We start from the raw sequence: 13,750 nt of genomic DNA on the forward strand, positions 1-13,750 counted from the left end.
TGGTGTGTTGTCTTCTATGTCTCTAATTCAGTGAAATCTGTGATAAGAGCCTAATGAAACTGGTGTAAAATTAATCTAACAATTAATAACAAAGCATTGCAAAATCAGACGGGGGGATAGTTGTATTTGGTATGCAGGAGAGCTGTTGTTTTTCTAATTCAAACCTATGTTTGTACTTTCCTGTTTATCATGTCCACATTTGCAAGCAATAAAAGGGCATTATGTGCTGGTCATTCCATCTGCTTTTGAGATAAATCTATGTTAGCATTTCAAAGGGTCAAGGAACTCTCCAGGGCAAACAAATTCTGGAGCACTGATGCCAGATGGTGTGTATATAAAGCGGAAAATGAGAAAAGCAATTTACTCTGGTTCTGTTCTGGGGAGAAGTGTCACCCAGGAGGACAGCAAAAGAGGTGAGAAACTACTGAGGAACTGTACAGGCAATTTCCTTCTTCTGTATCATGGTGTTTTCTTTACATCTGAAAAGTTTAGGTACATGGAAGAGCTGTGGTTCTTATTCAGGCAAAACTTCCAAAAGGATACTAGGAATATGTAACTAAAAAATTCAGGGTTAAACTAATAACTTGTATAAAGAATTATGCATTAAACTATGTAGCATGTTCTAGATTTATCTGTATAACTAACTCAATATGTAGTCTTTTAGAGAAATTTTAGTCTCACAGACAAAATGTTTTTTATCTTCCATTTTTGACTGAACTCTACAAGAGAGGCAGAAAATAATTGATCAGATTCTAAAGAATAAGTTAGCATAGCCTCAATGAAGGCAAGGTGGAATTTATCCAACTCAGGTGCTGACCACCATCCTATAGTCCACTGTTAGTTCATTTGTGGCAGCATTAAGTGTTTAATGTCCCAGTGAGCATAAGAACTCTGCAAATTTTAGGACTTATCACTCTTTTCTTCAAATCCAATGAAGCAGTGGAATGTCTCTTGGAAGAGAAATTCATTAGTATAAGAAATTTAAAATCATTTTCTTAAATGCTGAAAATAATAATATAGTTTTATTAATAGCCTGAACTAAAGCTTTTTTTCATTGGCCACCAAATGTCAAAAATATGTAGCAGTTTTTAGACATGAGCAGAGGAAAGGGAGAATGAGTGTCCTAATATTTATATGTGCATCTCTGCTGAGCATATTTTAATTGTTTATAGGTGTGGCTTTTCTTAAAGCAGACCTTTGACTTTCCCTAGAAATAAAGGGCACCAGTAAAGACTTCCCTCCATACAGGAAAAGAACTGAAAAACGATGCTGAGGTTTGCTGTCACCATCTTCGCTGTCATAACATCATCTACCTGCCAAAAGTATGGATGTCTGGAAGGGGACACCCACAAACTGAAGCCAAGTCCTGAGCCAGATATGCACGAGTGCACGCTGTATTCTGAATGTAAGAGTGGAAATGGTTTTGCTGCAACTAGCCTGGAAGTCCTACTTCGTACACACTAATTGTTCTGACCATTCCTGTAGTTTCTTAAAAACATTTAAGATGCAGTATAAATTGCATTTGAAAAACCTCCCTCAATGGCATTTTGCAGCATGCAAATCAAGAGTAAGATTCTGGTTCTTAACAAAGTCAGCTGCAAAACTCCCAGTGGCTTTCTTTATCATCTTTTAAAAAACCTGATGCAGTTTACTTTTTTTATATCTCCATCTGCTTGAAGAGCTTTACAGCAAAGATGGCCCATTGTCATTAAGTGAAAAAAAAAATATTAATTTAAATATTAATTTAAATGTATTTCCCTCTTGATTGTACTAGTTAATTAACTACTGTCCCTATTAAATAATTGAAAACAGCAATCTTTAATTAACTGTAGCAGATTACAATTGTGTGTAGTTTTCCACACAAATTGGAAACAGTTAAACTTCCATAGTGAGCAAAGTAAGCATATTTAGTGCATTTCTTCAATTCTCTTTTTCTGTTTGGTAACTTTTAAAACGAGTACCCCTCAGCATATAACATCTGGCAGAATACTCGTAGACTTCGTGGGGCTGCCTGGGCACCCCTTTACAAAGCAGTGTTGATGCCAGTCCCTCTCACTTCTCATTTACACTGCTGCTTCCAAAACCAAAAGTGTAAGAGCCTGGCTGCATCTGGTTAGTACCAAGAGACTTTATCATGTTATGGACCAAAAAGATTCATCCTACATTTTTAGTCTTCCAAACATAGCGTTAAAGAAAATCCTTACTGTAAGATCTTTGTTTCATTCCCAACAGCTTCCTGTTGCTATGCAAACTTCACAGAGCAATTGGCTCATTCCCCAGTAATTAAAGTAAACAACAGCTACTGGAACAGATGTGGGCAGCTCAGTAAATCGTAAGTCAGCTTTGATGTTGTCTGTGTCCTGGTTCAACAGAGCTGTGCTGTGGCAGCCACACAACGAATGTTAACTCCCTGCAGACAGACTGTCCCTAGGTTGCCCTGGAGAGAATGCCACCCAGTCCCCTTCCATCACCTCCCCACTGTATCTGACCAACACCGAGCCCTTCTTTTTCTCCTCTCACAAAGCCCATCAATCCCTAAGTACACACAGTTTGTGCAGAGGAATTTATGCCTCTTTATCAATAAAAGATTACATCTTTTAAAGTTTGCTTTCAGTATAGAACCAGATCTGGCACTGCAAAGCAGACAGAAATGCAGCAGGTAGCAAGCACGCTGCACCTCTGCACCTCTACAAAGCAACCGGCACACAGCAACGAGTGTGAACCCTCCTCAGCACAGGCCAGGTTCCTGTCCTTGTTAGGAAAGCTGATCGACTAGATGATTAACTCTTCCAAACAAAATTCACAAGAGGACAGAAATAAAAACTTCTGAATACTTAGAATAAAAATTCTTGTAGTCCTGTGGGTTTTGTAACCATGAAGAATGTCTTCATAATTAAGATTTTTAGTACCCTGTTAAATGTTAGAGCTGTGAAACATGGCAAGATACAGAAATGAAAGAATGAAAGTACAAAACAATTAAGCAAAAACAGATGTGCAAAAGTCACAGCCATTGCCTGCCACTCCCAGAAGAGCTGTGTTTTTAAGTAACTTCATCTGGCGGTGGGAAAATCTGAAGATTAGTGAAACCATTAGACTACAACTTAGAAAAAAAATATTGTACTATAGTTTTAAAATATTTTATTATTGCCTTGAATCATCTATGCCAGGAAAACTCAAGGCCTTGAAAGTTTATGGAAAGCTTACACAAATAGGGTTGAAATATGCATGGAAACATTTGTGCAGCCTTTAGTTGGCTACGGTAATCGCACGGTCAGAGTCTATACACAATGCCAAAGGAATGAGTTTGGAACCTAGCTACAAACAGGACAAAATGATACTTTTCTGTGTTTTTCTCCTAATCTACAGTATTGTATCCACATCAAAGCAGGTCTAGAAAATAGAAGTTATAGCCCTGATGCTGAGAAACGTGTTTATTTGTGGCATTTCTCACCCACCACAGCTGTGAAGATTTCACAAAGAAAATCGAGTGCTTTTACCGGTGCTCTCCACATGCTGCTCGCTGGATCCATCCCAGCTACACTGCTGCTATCCAGTCTGTTCCGCTGTGTAAAAGCTTCTGCGATGACTGGTAGGTTCACCTTGTTATCAAAGTATCTTTATTTCGTTTTAATATGCCTGTGCTACTCAGGTGTCAGAAAGCACAGGTGCACGAAGCACAGACTTCCTGAGCAAGTAGCAATAACATTTTATAGTGCTGCAACACCTTTGTGGCTTTTCACTTGTTTTTCCTGTTTGTTTCTTGTTTGCCATCTCTACCTTTTCCTCTGCTAAGCTACTGCCTCCAAAACAATAACGTCACAGGCTGAAGGCAGGATGGAGTCATTTTTTGTCACAGTTTAGTGACTCAGACAGCACCGCCCTGCTCCCCATGAGGAAGAGTGATGCAGCGGCATCAGAAAGGCATGACATGAGAGAGCATTCCCCACATGTACAGGCACTAACGGCAGTGAGGGCCCGTCCACCCCTTGAAATACCCACATCTGTAAGTTAGCATTTATTCAGTTAGCATTTCTAGTCTAAATACTTGACCATTAAATGACACATTTCTTTTTGTGTGTAGAAATGCACTACAAAATCATAAAAGCAGCCAGGTCATGTATATTTTGATTTTTTAAATATAATTTAATCGTATTTAGCCTTTTCTTTTTCCTACCATAATCCCTGTCTCCAAAGACACTTCTAAAAGCTTGAATCTCAGAGAAACTTGCAGACAAATAATGCTAATAATAATAACAGTAATGAACAAGTGTAATAGCATTTAATTTTGCTTCCCAAAATACAGCATCAGGGAATCACATTACTTTTTGAGTGCAAGACATGTATTGGGACAATGCAGCACCGCCCCCCCCATCCTTAGTCTTGGAGCAGGAGCATCATATCTAGGTGGAGTAGTAAGATTTTTTCAGGGGTCCATATCCAGCATGTATCTCTCCCTCCCTCCCTGAGATGTTCCATCGTAAATAATGTCGTCGTGCCTCATTCAAGTCCCAGCATCACATTCGTGTTGTGCCTGGTAACTACAGTAACTTGTCTGCATGGTTGAATTGGTGTGAAGCATGGTACGAGCAGCACAGGCTGTGATCACACTGTGGAACTGTAACTGCTAGTGTCCCTTGAAGGCAGTGAACTGTGAATGTCTGAATCCCTTAGGCTGCCCTGAAAATCATGGAAAACTGTTTTCATACTTTAAAAATGTTACCAAAGAGTTCTTCTTGGAAACACAAAACATACAGAACACATGGTAACATACAGCCACGTTCTCTTTTGTGCAGCTCTGTAGTAAAGCTTATGCAACTTCAATATTATTGATGCATGGATCCATTTACACTGTCATCTCCTCTCCAAGGGGAAAGTCATGCATGCAATGCAGTATTTTGGTACAATTTGTCTTTAAACATGTCTACATCGTCTTCTGCCAAGGAAGGAAACAAGAAGCATGGCTTGTAGTTGTAATGGAAGATAGTGAGAAGGTCTGGTCTATTTCTCAGCTTCCCTAGAATTTCCTCTAGTGATGAATTTCATTTCTGTTAGGAAATTCCATGTGCCTCAGTAACAGATGCGTCATGTGCAGTCTTCCTGCCCACATTTCTGGCAACCTTCTAAACTAAATCCGGATTATTGACCTCCTTGAAGATAAAAGTCTGACACCCTGAATTTGCCTCAGTGCTCAGAATCTCAAACCTCAGTATTAAATATCACTGACATGTGAATGCATTTGGATATCAAAGCATCAGAGGTGCCAGTGGGCTTTAAAACAGACCTAACAGGCAAAGTGATAGAACACCAGTATCTAAACCAGATGTATCCTAAGATAATTTAAATAGAATCCACATCAGTAGCACACAGTCATCAAATTGTTGCATTCAGTGAAAATGTAATGATGAAAAATAAACTCTAAGTTTAGTTTGCATCCATTCAAAATCCTTTTCATAATGAAGTGGTTTAAGCCAGACTTAGTATAAATGAGATTTATACCCAAAATGTATATGGTGGGTGAGTATTACGTCACAAGATCCTCAGTATTCCCTAGATATTACCAGAAGATCCAGGCAAACAGCATTTTTAACTTTCATTGTTGAAAAGTGTGTGTGTATGTGATCGGGAGCTGCTGCACAGGGAAAAGCAGTTAATTTGCCAGAATAGGGAGCCTCCTGGTAGAGAGTAGGCTCTGCTCAAAGCAAATACTGAACAATGATCTATTGCCCTTGCTGGCGTCACAGATGCCTGGCCTGAATCAAAAATGTAGAGATGCCCCATTACTGCGCATGCTGCTTCGTACGCCTGCCTAATGCCAATGTCAAACCCATTCCCTCACCCTGCTTAAGGCCTGAGGCTAGAGAAGAGCCTGGACAGAATTCCTACCCTTTCCGGTGATTTAAAGTACCATTTTTTTTTCATGTTCTATTCATTGGAGTCCCTTTAGCGTGCCGTAGCACTGTTAGTGATGTGACCTACTTTCTCTACATGCCGCGACTGTGCCTGCTGCATACTGTATGTCTTTGTGGCCAGAAATGTGCAGAGGACTCTGAATGAGCAGTGACTTCATTTAAAAGAAATTCATCTGACTGGCTTGAGGCCTTCTTTTTCTTCCTATTGTCTTAGAATTCCTTGCTCCCTCTAGTCATAAAACTATTGCTTTTAAAAGAGCCTGAGGTACAAGCCATTTTCTGACCCACCTGTGAAGTGGCCCTGTGCCATTTAACAGAGAAACAGCTGATTATAAAGAAAGAAAAAAAAAAAAAAAAGAAAAGAAAAAAAAAAAGAAAGAAAAAAAACAGCTTTAATATAAAAATATCCTACCCACTGCACATAGGGTGCTGGTGTGTTTGGAAAGGATCTTTTAAGTATTTATGTCCATGTTTCTCACGGGTTGTAATTAATGTTTGTAGAAGCCACTCATGGATTTCTGGACAGCAGTAAGCAGACTTTTCAGAAGTTGTGATTTTTCACAAACTTAGCTTCCTAATTACTTCCATAGGGAAAGAAAAACTGATGAAAATAGAATTATCCCTTGTTACCTACTTATATAACAAACCGCAGAGTCAGGCAATAATCATAATTAGGAAACATCTCATCTGACAATTCTGTAGGTAACAGTGAATAAAAATTCTTTAATAATCATGTTTTATTCAGATTCCCAAGGAAGACAGAGGTATGATATGAATACCCCAGTTCAGTAAAACTCTGAAATACACACTCCTAAGTTTGAAAAGTACAACTGAATGTGACACTAATTAGAAAGAAGAAGAAGAAAAAAAAAAAAAAAAGAAAGAATAATAATAAATAAATAAATAAATAAATAAATAAATAAATAAATAAAACAGTTCTGCCCTCCCCTAAACCCCAAGGGCTGCTCATTCTTTTCCCATACCCTATCCTCATCCATGTGCCAGGAGCACTTTTTGAGAGGCCATGAAACATTCCTGGTCAGGGAACCCATGGGGCTGAAAACTACTTAGCTAAATAAAGGAAGGAAACAAAATAAGCAAGTAAGTAAATAAATAAATAAATAACAGGAAGCCCATGGGAAGGGCACAACTACTTTCAGTGGATGTGCTAGTATTAGGCAGCTCGTAGTAGATATCGACCTACTTTGCTGAAAAGCAATGGATTTAAGTGCATGATTAAAGCGAAGGACGTGCCTACATGGCTTGAAGAATCAAGGGCTAATTGTTGAAGCTGATGCTGGTATGTGGAGAATCCATAGATGGTGATTAAGTAAAAGTTTGCATTGCTGCTCAGAACTGTGGCGTGCATTCAAGCAGGTGAAGTGACCAGCGCTAGAGAAACAGCTGGCACTGGGGAGTTGCCTCCCTCTGTCTTTCTCAGCCAGGCTACCCAGCAACAAGCCAAAAATTCTAACAGTCCCTAATTGCTCATCCAGCCATGGCACAATGTCGTAGGATCTGCCTATTGGTGTCATATTATATTAATTTATCAAATTGCAGCCTGTATTTCCAGCAGAGCCCCTAGATCTGGCAGCACATTCATGGATAAACACATTTAAGCATACGAGTCTCCTGCCCCAGAAACTTCAATGTGAAAATGAGAATCAGGAATATTTTAATCCTAATGTATGGTTTCTGTGTGCACTGCAAATATGCTTAAAGTCATTTCAGCCACCAGTGCAATAAAAGTGCTAACAGTTAAGTTCAAATGTGCCTGTACCGGTCTACTCTCTTGTAATTAGTATTTGTACTTGAGCAACACCTGAAGTCCTGGTGCTAGCTGTGACCTAATTTTCGAGGCACTGTGCAGTGAAGGTTCTGCAGATGTACACATCCTCACCTTTCTGCAACTGTAAATGTGCTGCAATGTCTAGTTCCTGTAATTCTGTGACTATGTGACAACCTCATATGTCACTGTAAAATACAAAGCTGCTGTCCTTGTGGTATCAAAATAGTTTTGGAAACATGACCCTGAAGATTAAAAAAGACAATCGGAAAATACGTCCAAAAACATTCATTATAAATGCAATGTTGAACAACTCTTACTTTTTGAAAGATGTGCTTCATGGTTTTGGCACTCTCAATTATTGGTGTGAATAGTCTGCCTGAAGCCATTGAGACTAAATTTAAGTAGATGTTAACTGATCTGCAGGAAGGGATCCTTAGGAAAGGTAAGAGCCAAAAAGTAGAACATAAAAGAAGTGAAAGGAAGGAAGGAAATGATGTAGGATAATGGTAAATCATGAGAACTCTCATCACATAGACCAGCCAGAGGCATACGCTACTGGTTCCAGCCTTCTTACCGGCTTTTCTTTACATTACTGCTTATGACTTAAAAATCACTTAAAATTTAAAATTTTAGAACTTCTACCTTACAAGTCTCTTATTTTTCCTCCTGCACTTCAAGTTTAACTTCTTTGAAAATGTGCTTAGTTTAGAAGATTTTGTTGTTTCTAGTTTTTCCCTCTGTCGATGAGCAATCCTCACAGCAACCCTATGCCCAGGGATTATCATTCATCCTTTCCCATAGTAACTCATAAATAGGAACTTTCCCTACTTCCCTCTCAGGTGACAGTTCACTTTTAGTGTACCTGCACTATGCCATGATGTTGGCAATGAGCATTCATAAACTCCTTCCCACGCAGTACTTTCTCACTTGGTAACTTCAGCAAAATTACCCAGGCAGAAAAGAGTGCTGCTCCTCCGAATGTGAGCCCTTTACTTAAATCTGTGAGTGTGAAGTGCAGTGGGTGAAATGTTTAGTTTTCATTGGGATTTAGGTCTTCCTGTCCAGTTCAGAGTTTATGTACATGTCAGGCTAAGGTAATGTGCACATTTAATGTGCAGATCAGTTGCTAAAATGCACTGTGTGACCATATCAGACTGCTAGCATAGCCCCCAGACTTTTTGAGCTGAATCTCCATTCTATAGTCCACTGAAAAACAGTCAGAAAAATAACTGTCTTCCACACTGATCTCCATGAAGGTTTGAAGCCTGCAAAGATGATTCTACATGTGTTCATAACTGGCTGACGGACTGGGAATGGGATGAAAGTGGAGAAAACCGCTGTAAGAATAAATGTATCCCATACAGTGAGGTAAGAAAACGTGGTCGATTGGGGCAGAAGAAAAATGACATTGAGTTCTTTTCCTGAATATGTGGATGTAAAATGAAATATGTAAATTACTTTTACTTCAGAAGTTTCAAGCTATACCTACATCAGATTTTTCAAATCTATACATTTTAAAGCATTTATATTTATGTAGATCTCTCACTAAATATACACACACTTAGTTAATCACCATACATACCACTTGTGATACTAGCATAAATGTTCAAGCAGCACTGATATGTTAACCACAGTGGGGGTTGGACCTTAAAAGATAAATGAACCTTGGTCATACAATAGAAAAGACATCGAGATACATTTTATAAGATTCCTTAGATGATGCAGGGCTTTACATGCCCCTGTCTTTTTAAACTGGGATATAAGTTCCCAAATCACTAGGAATTTTTAAGGCTTTCTTACTTTTTAGACTTCCTTGCCCTTTTCCCTATTTTACATTCTCATGTTTATGTCCTTCGCCATACTCCAAACCCCTAAGTCCTTGCATTCTTCCAATTGTCTCCCTTTTATTCTCCATAGACCTGTCGTATCTCTGATGAGCATTCTCTTTTGTGTCTGCCAACAGCTAGACAGAGCTAACTTTGTTCTGTTTAACACTGAAAGTTAATAAGCAGCACTGACAAGCTTTCTGGGAGCTCATCCCATCTTTCTGAGAATGTTTGATAGTTAGGATAAATAATTTCATGAAGAAAAATGTATAAAAAGAGAAATTGCAAGATTTATGGGAGTAAAATTGCCTGGAAACTGATCCACAGACGTTCAAGAGTCAAAAAGGATTTTTTTCAAGTGACTCAAGTAAGTTTAGGATCAGGGCAAGATTATACAGCTCAAAACTGCTACATTTTTTGAATATTATTAACAATTGAACTTCACCGAGTATATAAAAACTGTCTAAACTGAAGAAGTGAACAGAACTTATGTGCAGTGCTTAGGGACTGCTAATATGGCTTGCAGAGATCCCACATTAGTTGTTTTGAAATCCGTTCAAGTGCATGTGCTTCCAGAAGTCAGTTCAGTAACTGATATAAGTGGGAAGTCACAGTCCAGTTAGCACAGGATTGGTGTCTGCCCTGTAGAATTGGCACTAAAAAGTAACAGTGACACTAATCAGCAGGCTCAGGAAGGTGGCCAAAAAACAAATGGGCTGCAGAAAGTTACAGCTTAATTTCCCAGATATGCTAAATCATCAGTAGGTTCAGGCGAAGTGAAGGCAAAATGATAATCTCCGTAAATAATCTCCAGTCCCTGTTCAACCTGTCCCTAGTCCAGAGATAGAAGGGTTCAACCTTAAATTCCCTGGTACTTATTTCTTAAAGAAAATGTACCATCTGCTGGGAAAAACATGCAGCCAATCCAGGGGTCTTATCACTTGAAGCCAGACACAGCTCTTCCTGAAATAAGTGGAACCACACCCCACATTGCCCATGTTTTTTACCAAACATAGGTTTGCATGGTAAGTAAGAATAAAGATGAAACTGCTTCAGATCAATTAAAAAAACACATTTCCCGTATGAAAATGAGATGATATAAAAACACTGGAGTAACGTGGTTTGCACCCAACTCATGGAAAAGAAAGTTACTGTTATCTGGAAGGCACAAAAGGCTCTCCAATGTCAAAGTGTTGTGGACAGACCCTTGCTTTCTTTTGATGCTCTCAGCTCACACGGAGGAGCAATCAGCAGCCCTACATTTGACATATGCATGTGGTTGTAAGGACTATTTGGAACAAATGCTGAATATTAAGAATGTGCAATGGATCGTAGCCAGTTTTAGCCTGGCTAAAGCGAAGCACATTTTATCATTGCTCTCCCGGCGGAGTGCTTCCCAAGTGCTGTTAATGCACAGACTAGAACACTCTTCAAGAAGCTGAAGAATCAGAAGCCTTTGCAGTAAATTAGGGACATGTTTGTTAAATGGGCTGTGAGCACTGTTTGTTTGCCACAGCATTCTGGCTATGCTCTGATCTTTAAACAGTTAGGAGGAAGGCCAACATTAAATGACTAATTTAACAAGTAGAAGAGCATGAATACATGTTACAGAACCTGTGGGAAATAAGAATAGGATGTAGCCATGACTCTTGCGTATGGACCTAAGGAAACTCACATGACAACTTAATATTTTAAGTGTGATTAGGTGAGAGCAGGTAGAAATCCAGAAGCTGGACAGGAACTGGAAGAAAATGTCTCATGCTGCTGAAATGCACAGGAATGGCTGGAAAGAAACAGCTCAGGTCCAGCTGCCCTAAGAACACGAGAGGAGAACTAGATGCAGCAACCTTTCAATTTCTGACCCTGCATTGCTCCCAGCTGGCAGTGCACTAACCAACCTCTGCAGTCCTCCAGCAAATGGAGCATTCACAGAGCAAGCCCTTGCCAGGGCTGGAGTGAACTGAGATGTATTACAGACTAGAGCTTTTGGGGCTTTTTGGAATGGATTCTCCATTATTTGCACAGGATAGATTTCTAAGTCAAAAGCGGTGATTATATTTCATCTCATCTGCCTTCCAGCACAGTCCAAGTCAGCATAGTTTTGCTCATGGGGAGATGAGGAGACATCTCGCAAGGAGAACTTGCAGAAAATCTGTGGAACAGAAGCTGCAGGACTACAAATGATCAGTCCCACTTCCAGACGATAGATTCAACTGTGTAATCATTAAGTGTTTGCACAAAGAACACCTTCCACGCAGAAGTCTCCTGACAAAGATAGGGCACCTTCTGCTAGATTCACAGTGTCAGATCTTTGTATGCACTGCTGCTGCTGATAAACCAGCACACCATCCAGAAATAACAGCACAAAGAGAAATTCTGTCACAATACTGAATCAGTGTCATGTGCAAGGACTGCTTGTGCTACCACAGATGAAACATGTCTCCCTGCAGAGAGATCCTGGTGACACGGTCAAGGTGATGAAGTGAATCAGTGACACAGTCCTGCTGCCTCGTCCCCTGTTTCAGTCATTAACAGTCTCTCTCCTTAACTTCCAAGGCTTCTACTCCTGCCATCTACATCCTTCCACCCCCAACTTCATTCTTAGTTTTGCTTGGGAAGTATCTAAAGCTTCCATTAGAAACATAAAGGATTGAACTTCAACAACACATGATAGAAAAGCAGGCAAGATAAAGTGCTCGGCCTGCTCTCTGCCTGGACATGGTAACTCCTAAACTAATATTCTTTAGGCAGGCTCAAGCTGGGAGGACAGAAGGTTGTCACAATGGGGGCCTGGCAAACAAGAAATATCTTTGTTGTATGGCTGCATGGGTCCTGTGATGCAGAGGCCTTACAAAATGATATAGCATCAAGAACAGGACAAAATCACTTCCAGAGAGTGCAAGAAGCTGCAGTTTGCAATTTCTTGAGCCAGAAAGCCCTTTGCACCACTGGATAAGGAAAGCACTTCAGAGGCAGACTGGGGGCCCACAGTTGTATGTCTTCTTTTCATCAAGCAGTTTATGAGTTATGTCCCTTCTCTTTGTGAGGTTCTGCCTGGTCACGATGTACACTGCAGCAGGCACAGTGTGATCCCACAGAGCTGTGACTCCACTGGGCTGTCTCAAGCCTGTAAATAAAGAGATTCCAGTTTTCAAAACACTCAGTCTGGCACTTTCAGCACTACTCAGAGCCTGAGACATGTCAGAGTGCCCTGACATGCTGCAAGTCATCCAGCCTCTTGTACACAGCTTTAGTCTGTCAGCCCCAGAAAGCTAGCTGGGCCAGCAGCCCCACGATGGAAACAAAGGGCTGGCTGTTCATCACATTGCACTTCGTGTAATCACTCGCTCTCACAACAGGCAAATCTCTTTTGCCAGTGGTGGGACTGGATAATATTTTAAAGTGATGAAGTATGGCACAGAACATGACAGTGGATGGCTGCAGACTGCTTTTTTTAATGTTGTACCAAATTTTTAAAAGTGATGTTTACCAAATTGATACTAATTGATTTAACCCAATTATTTGTAAAAGAAATTGATGCATTTCTTATTTGACACACAGATGTATGCAAATGGAACCGACATGTGTCAGAATATGTGGGGGGAATCATTCAAGGTGAGCGAATCCTCCTGCCTCTGCTTGCAAATGAACAAGAAGGACATGATGGCAGTCAAGCATCTCCTCTCTGAAAGCTCAGAAGAAAGCTCCAGTATCAGCAGCAGTGAGGAGCAGGCCTGCCAAAAGAAACTCCTGAAGTTTGAGAAAATGCAGGGAGAGGAAGGGGAAGAGGCAAGATGAATGTTGGTGGATGCATGTCAGGAGGAGAGAAATCTATCGTGGAGGCTGGGCTCAGGGCATTGTGCCAGCCTGCCTTATCCCTCACTTCCGAGAACATAATAAATCAATGGTTGGTTATATTCATCCTTCTCTGATTTTTTTGCATCTGCATCACAAAGCTCCCAGGCAAGTTAGCGCAGGTGTAATCTTGTGACTTGAACTGGAAGCCTGAAGGTAACATCAAGGGGTTGATTTTCAAAGATGAGAAAGCACAGGCAGCTCCTGAAGACTTAAGGTGGAACAGTAAAAACTGCAGACCTCTGGAAGGCCGTGCTAGTAATGCGCTAAATCTTTAACCTAAGCCCTTCGTTAGTGTAGGGACAATCACTCATGTCACAAATTCCTGTGTGCCAAACGCTGCTCAGACAAAGAAGAAGTGCTGAAGGCAG

The 13,750-nt window shown here is 40.3% G+C and overlaps 1 protein-coding gene and 1 long non-coding RNA gene across 9 annotated transcripts in view; one reads left to right on the forward strand and one right to left on the reverse strand.

Moving 5' to 3' along the window:
* LOC137860642 (uncharacterized) overlaps positions 1-13,750 on the reverse strand; it is a 31,128-nt gene that overhangs the window by 7,664 nt on the left and 9,714 nt on the right. The window lies entirely within an intron of this gene.
* Positions 265-13,445, forward strand: LOC137860641 (riboflavin-binding protein). Of its 5 annotated transcripts, none has more exons than XM_068691139.1 (6): positions 265-413; positions 1,191-1,405; positions 2,233-2,332; positions 3,461-3,589; positions 8,955-9,066; positions 11,604-12,082. In XM_068691139.1, exons 2-6 carry the CDS (start codon positions 1,267-1,269, stop codon positions 11,706-11,708), a joined length of 585 nt encoding a protein of 194 aa, XP_068547240.1. In that variant the 5' UTR covers positions 265-413; positions 1,191-1,266; the 3' UTR covers positions 11,709-12,082. The 5 variants fall into 5 exon arrangements, with proteins under 5 accessions (XP_068547240.1, XP_068547236.1, XP_068547238.1 ...); XM_068691135.1 differs by lacking the exon at positions 11,604-12,082 and adding an exon at positions 13,086-13,445 and having other exon boundaries at positions 267-413; XM_068691137.1 differs by lacking the exon at positions 11,604-12,082 and adding an exon at positions 13,086-13,445 and having other exon boundaries at positions 269-413; positions 1,194-1,405.

Source organism: Anas acuta, chromosome 8 (assembly GCF_963932015.1).
Source record: "Anas acuta chromosome 8, bAnaAcu1.1, whole genome shotgun sequence".
Taxonomy (NCBI): domain Eukaryota; kingdom Metazoa; phylum Chordata; class Aves; order Anseriformes; family Anatidae; genus Anas; species Anas acuta.

Coding starts and splice junctions, on each gene's coding strand:
- LOC137860641 (XM_068691135.1), top strand. CDS start 1,267: ATGCTGAGGTTTGCTGTCACCATCTTCGCTGTCATAACATCATCTACC. Junction 1,406..2,232: donor GTGCACGCTGTATTCTGAAT/GTAAGAGTGGAA, acceptor CATTCCCAACAG/CTTCCTGTTGCTATGCAAAC. Junction 9,067..13,085: donor AATGTATCCCATACAGTGAG/GTAAGAAAACGT, acceptor TTTGACACACAG/ATGTATGCAAATGGAACCGA.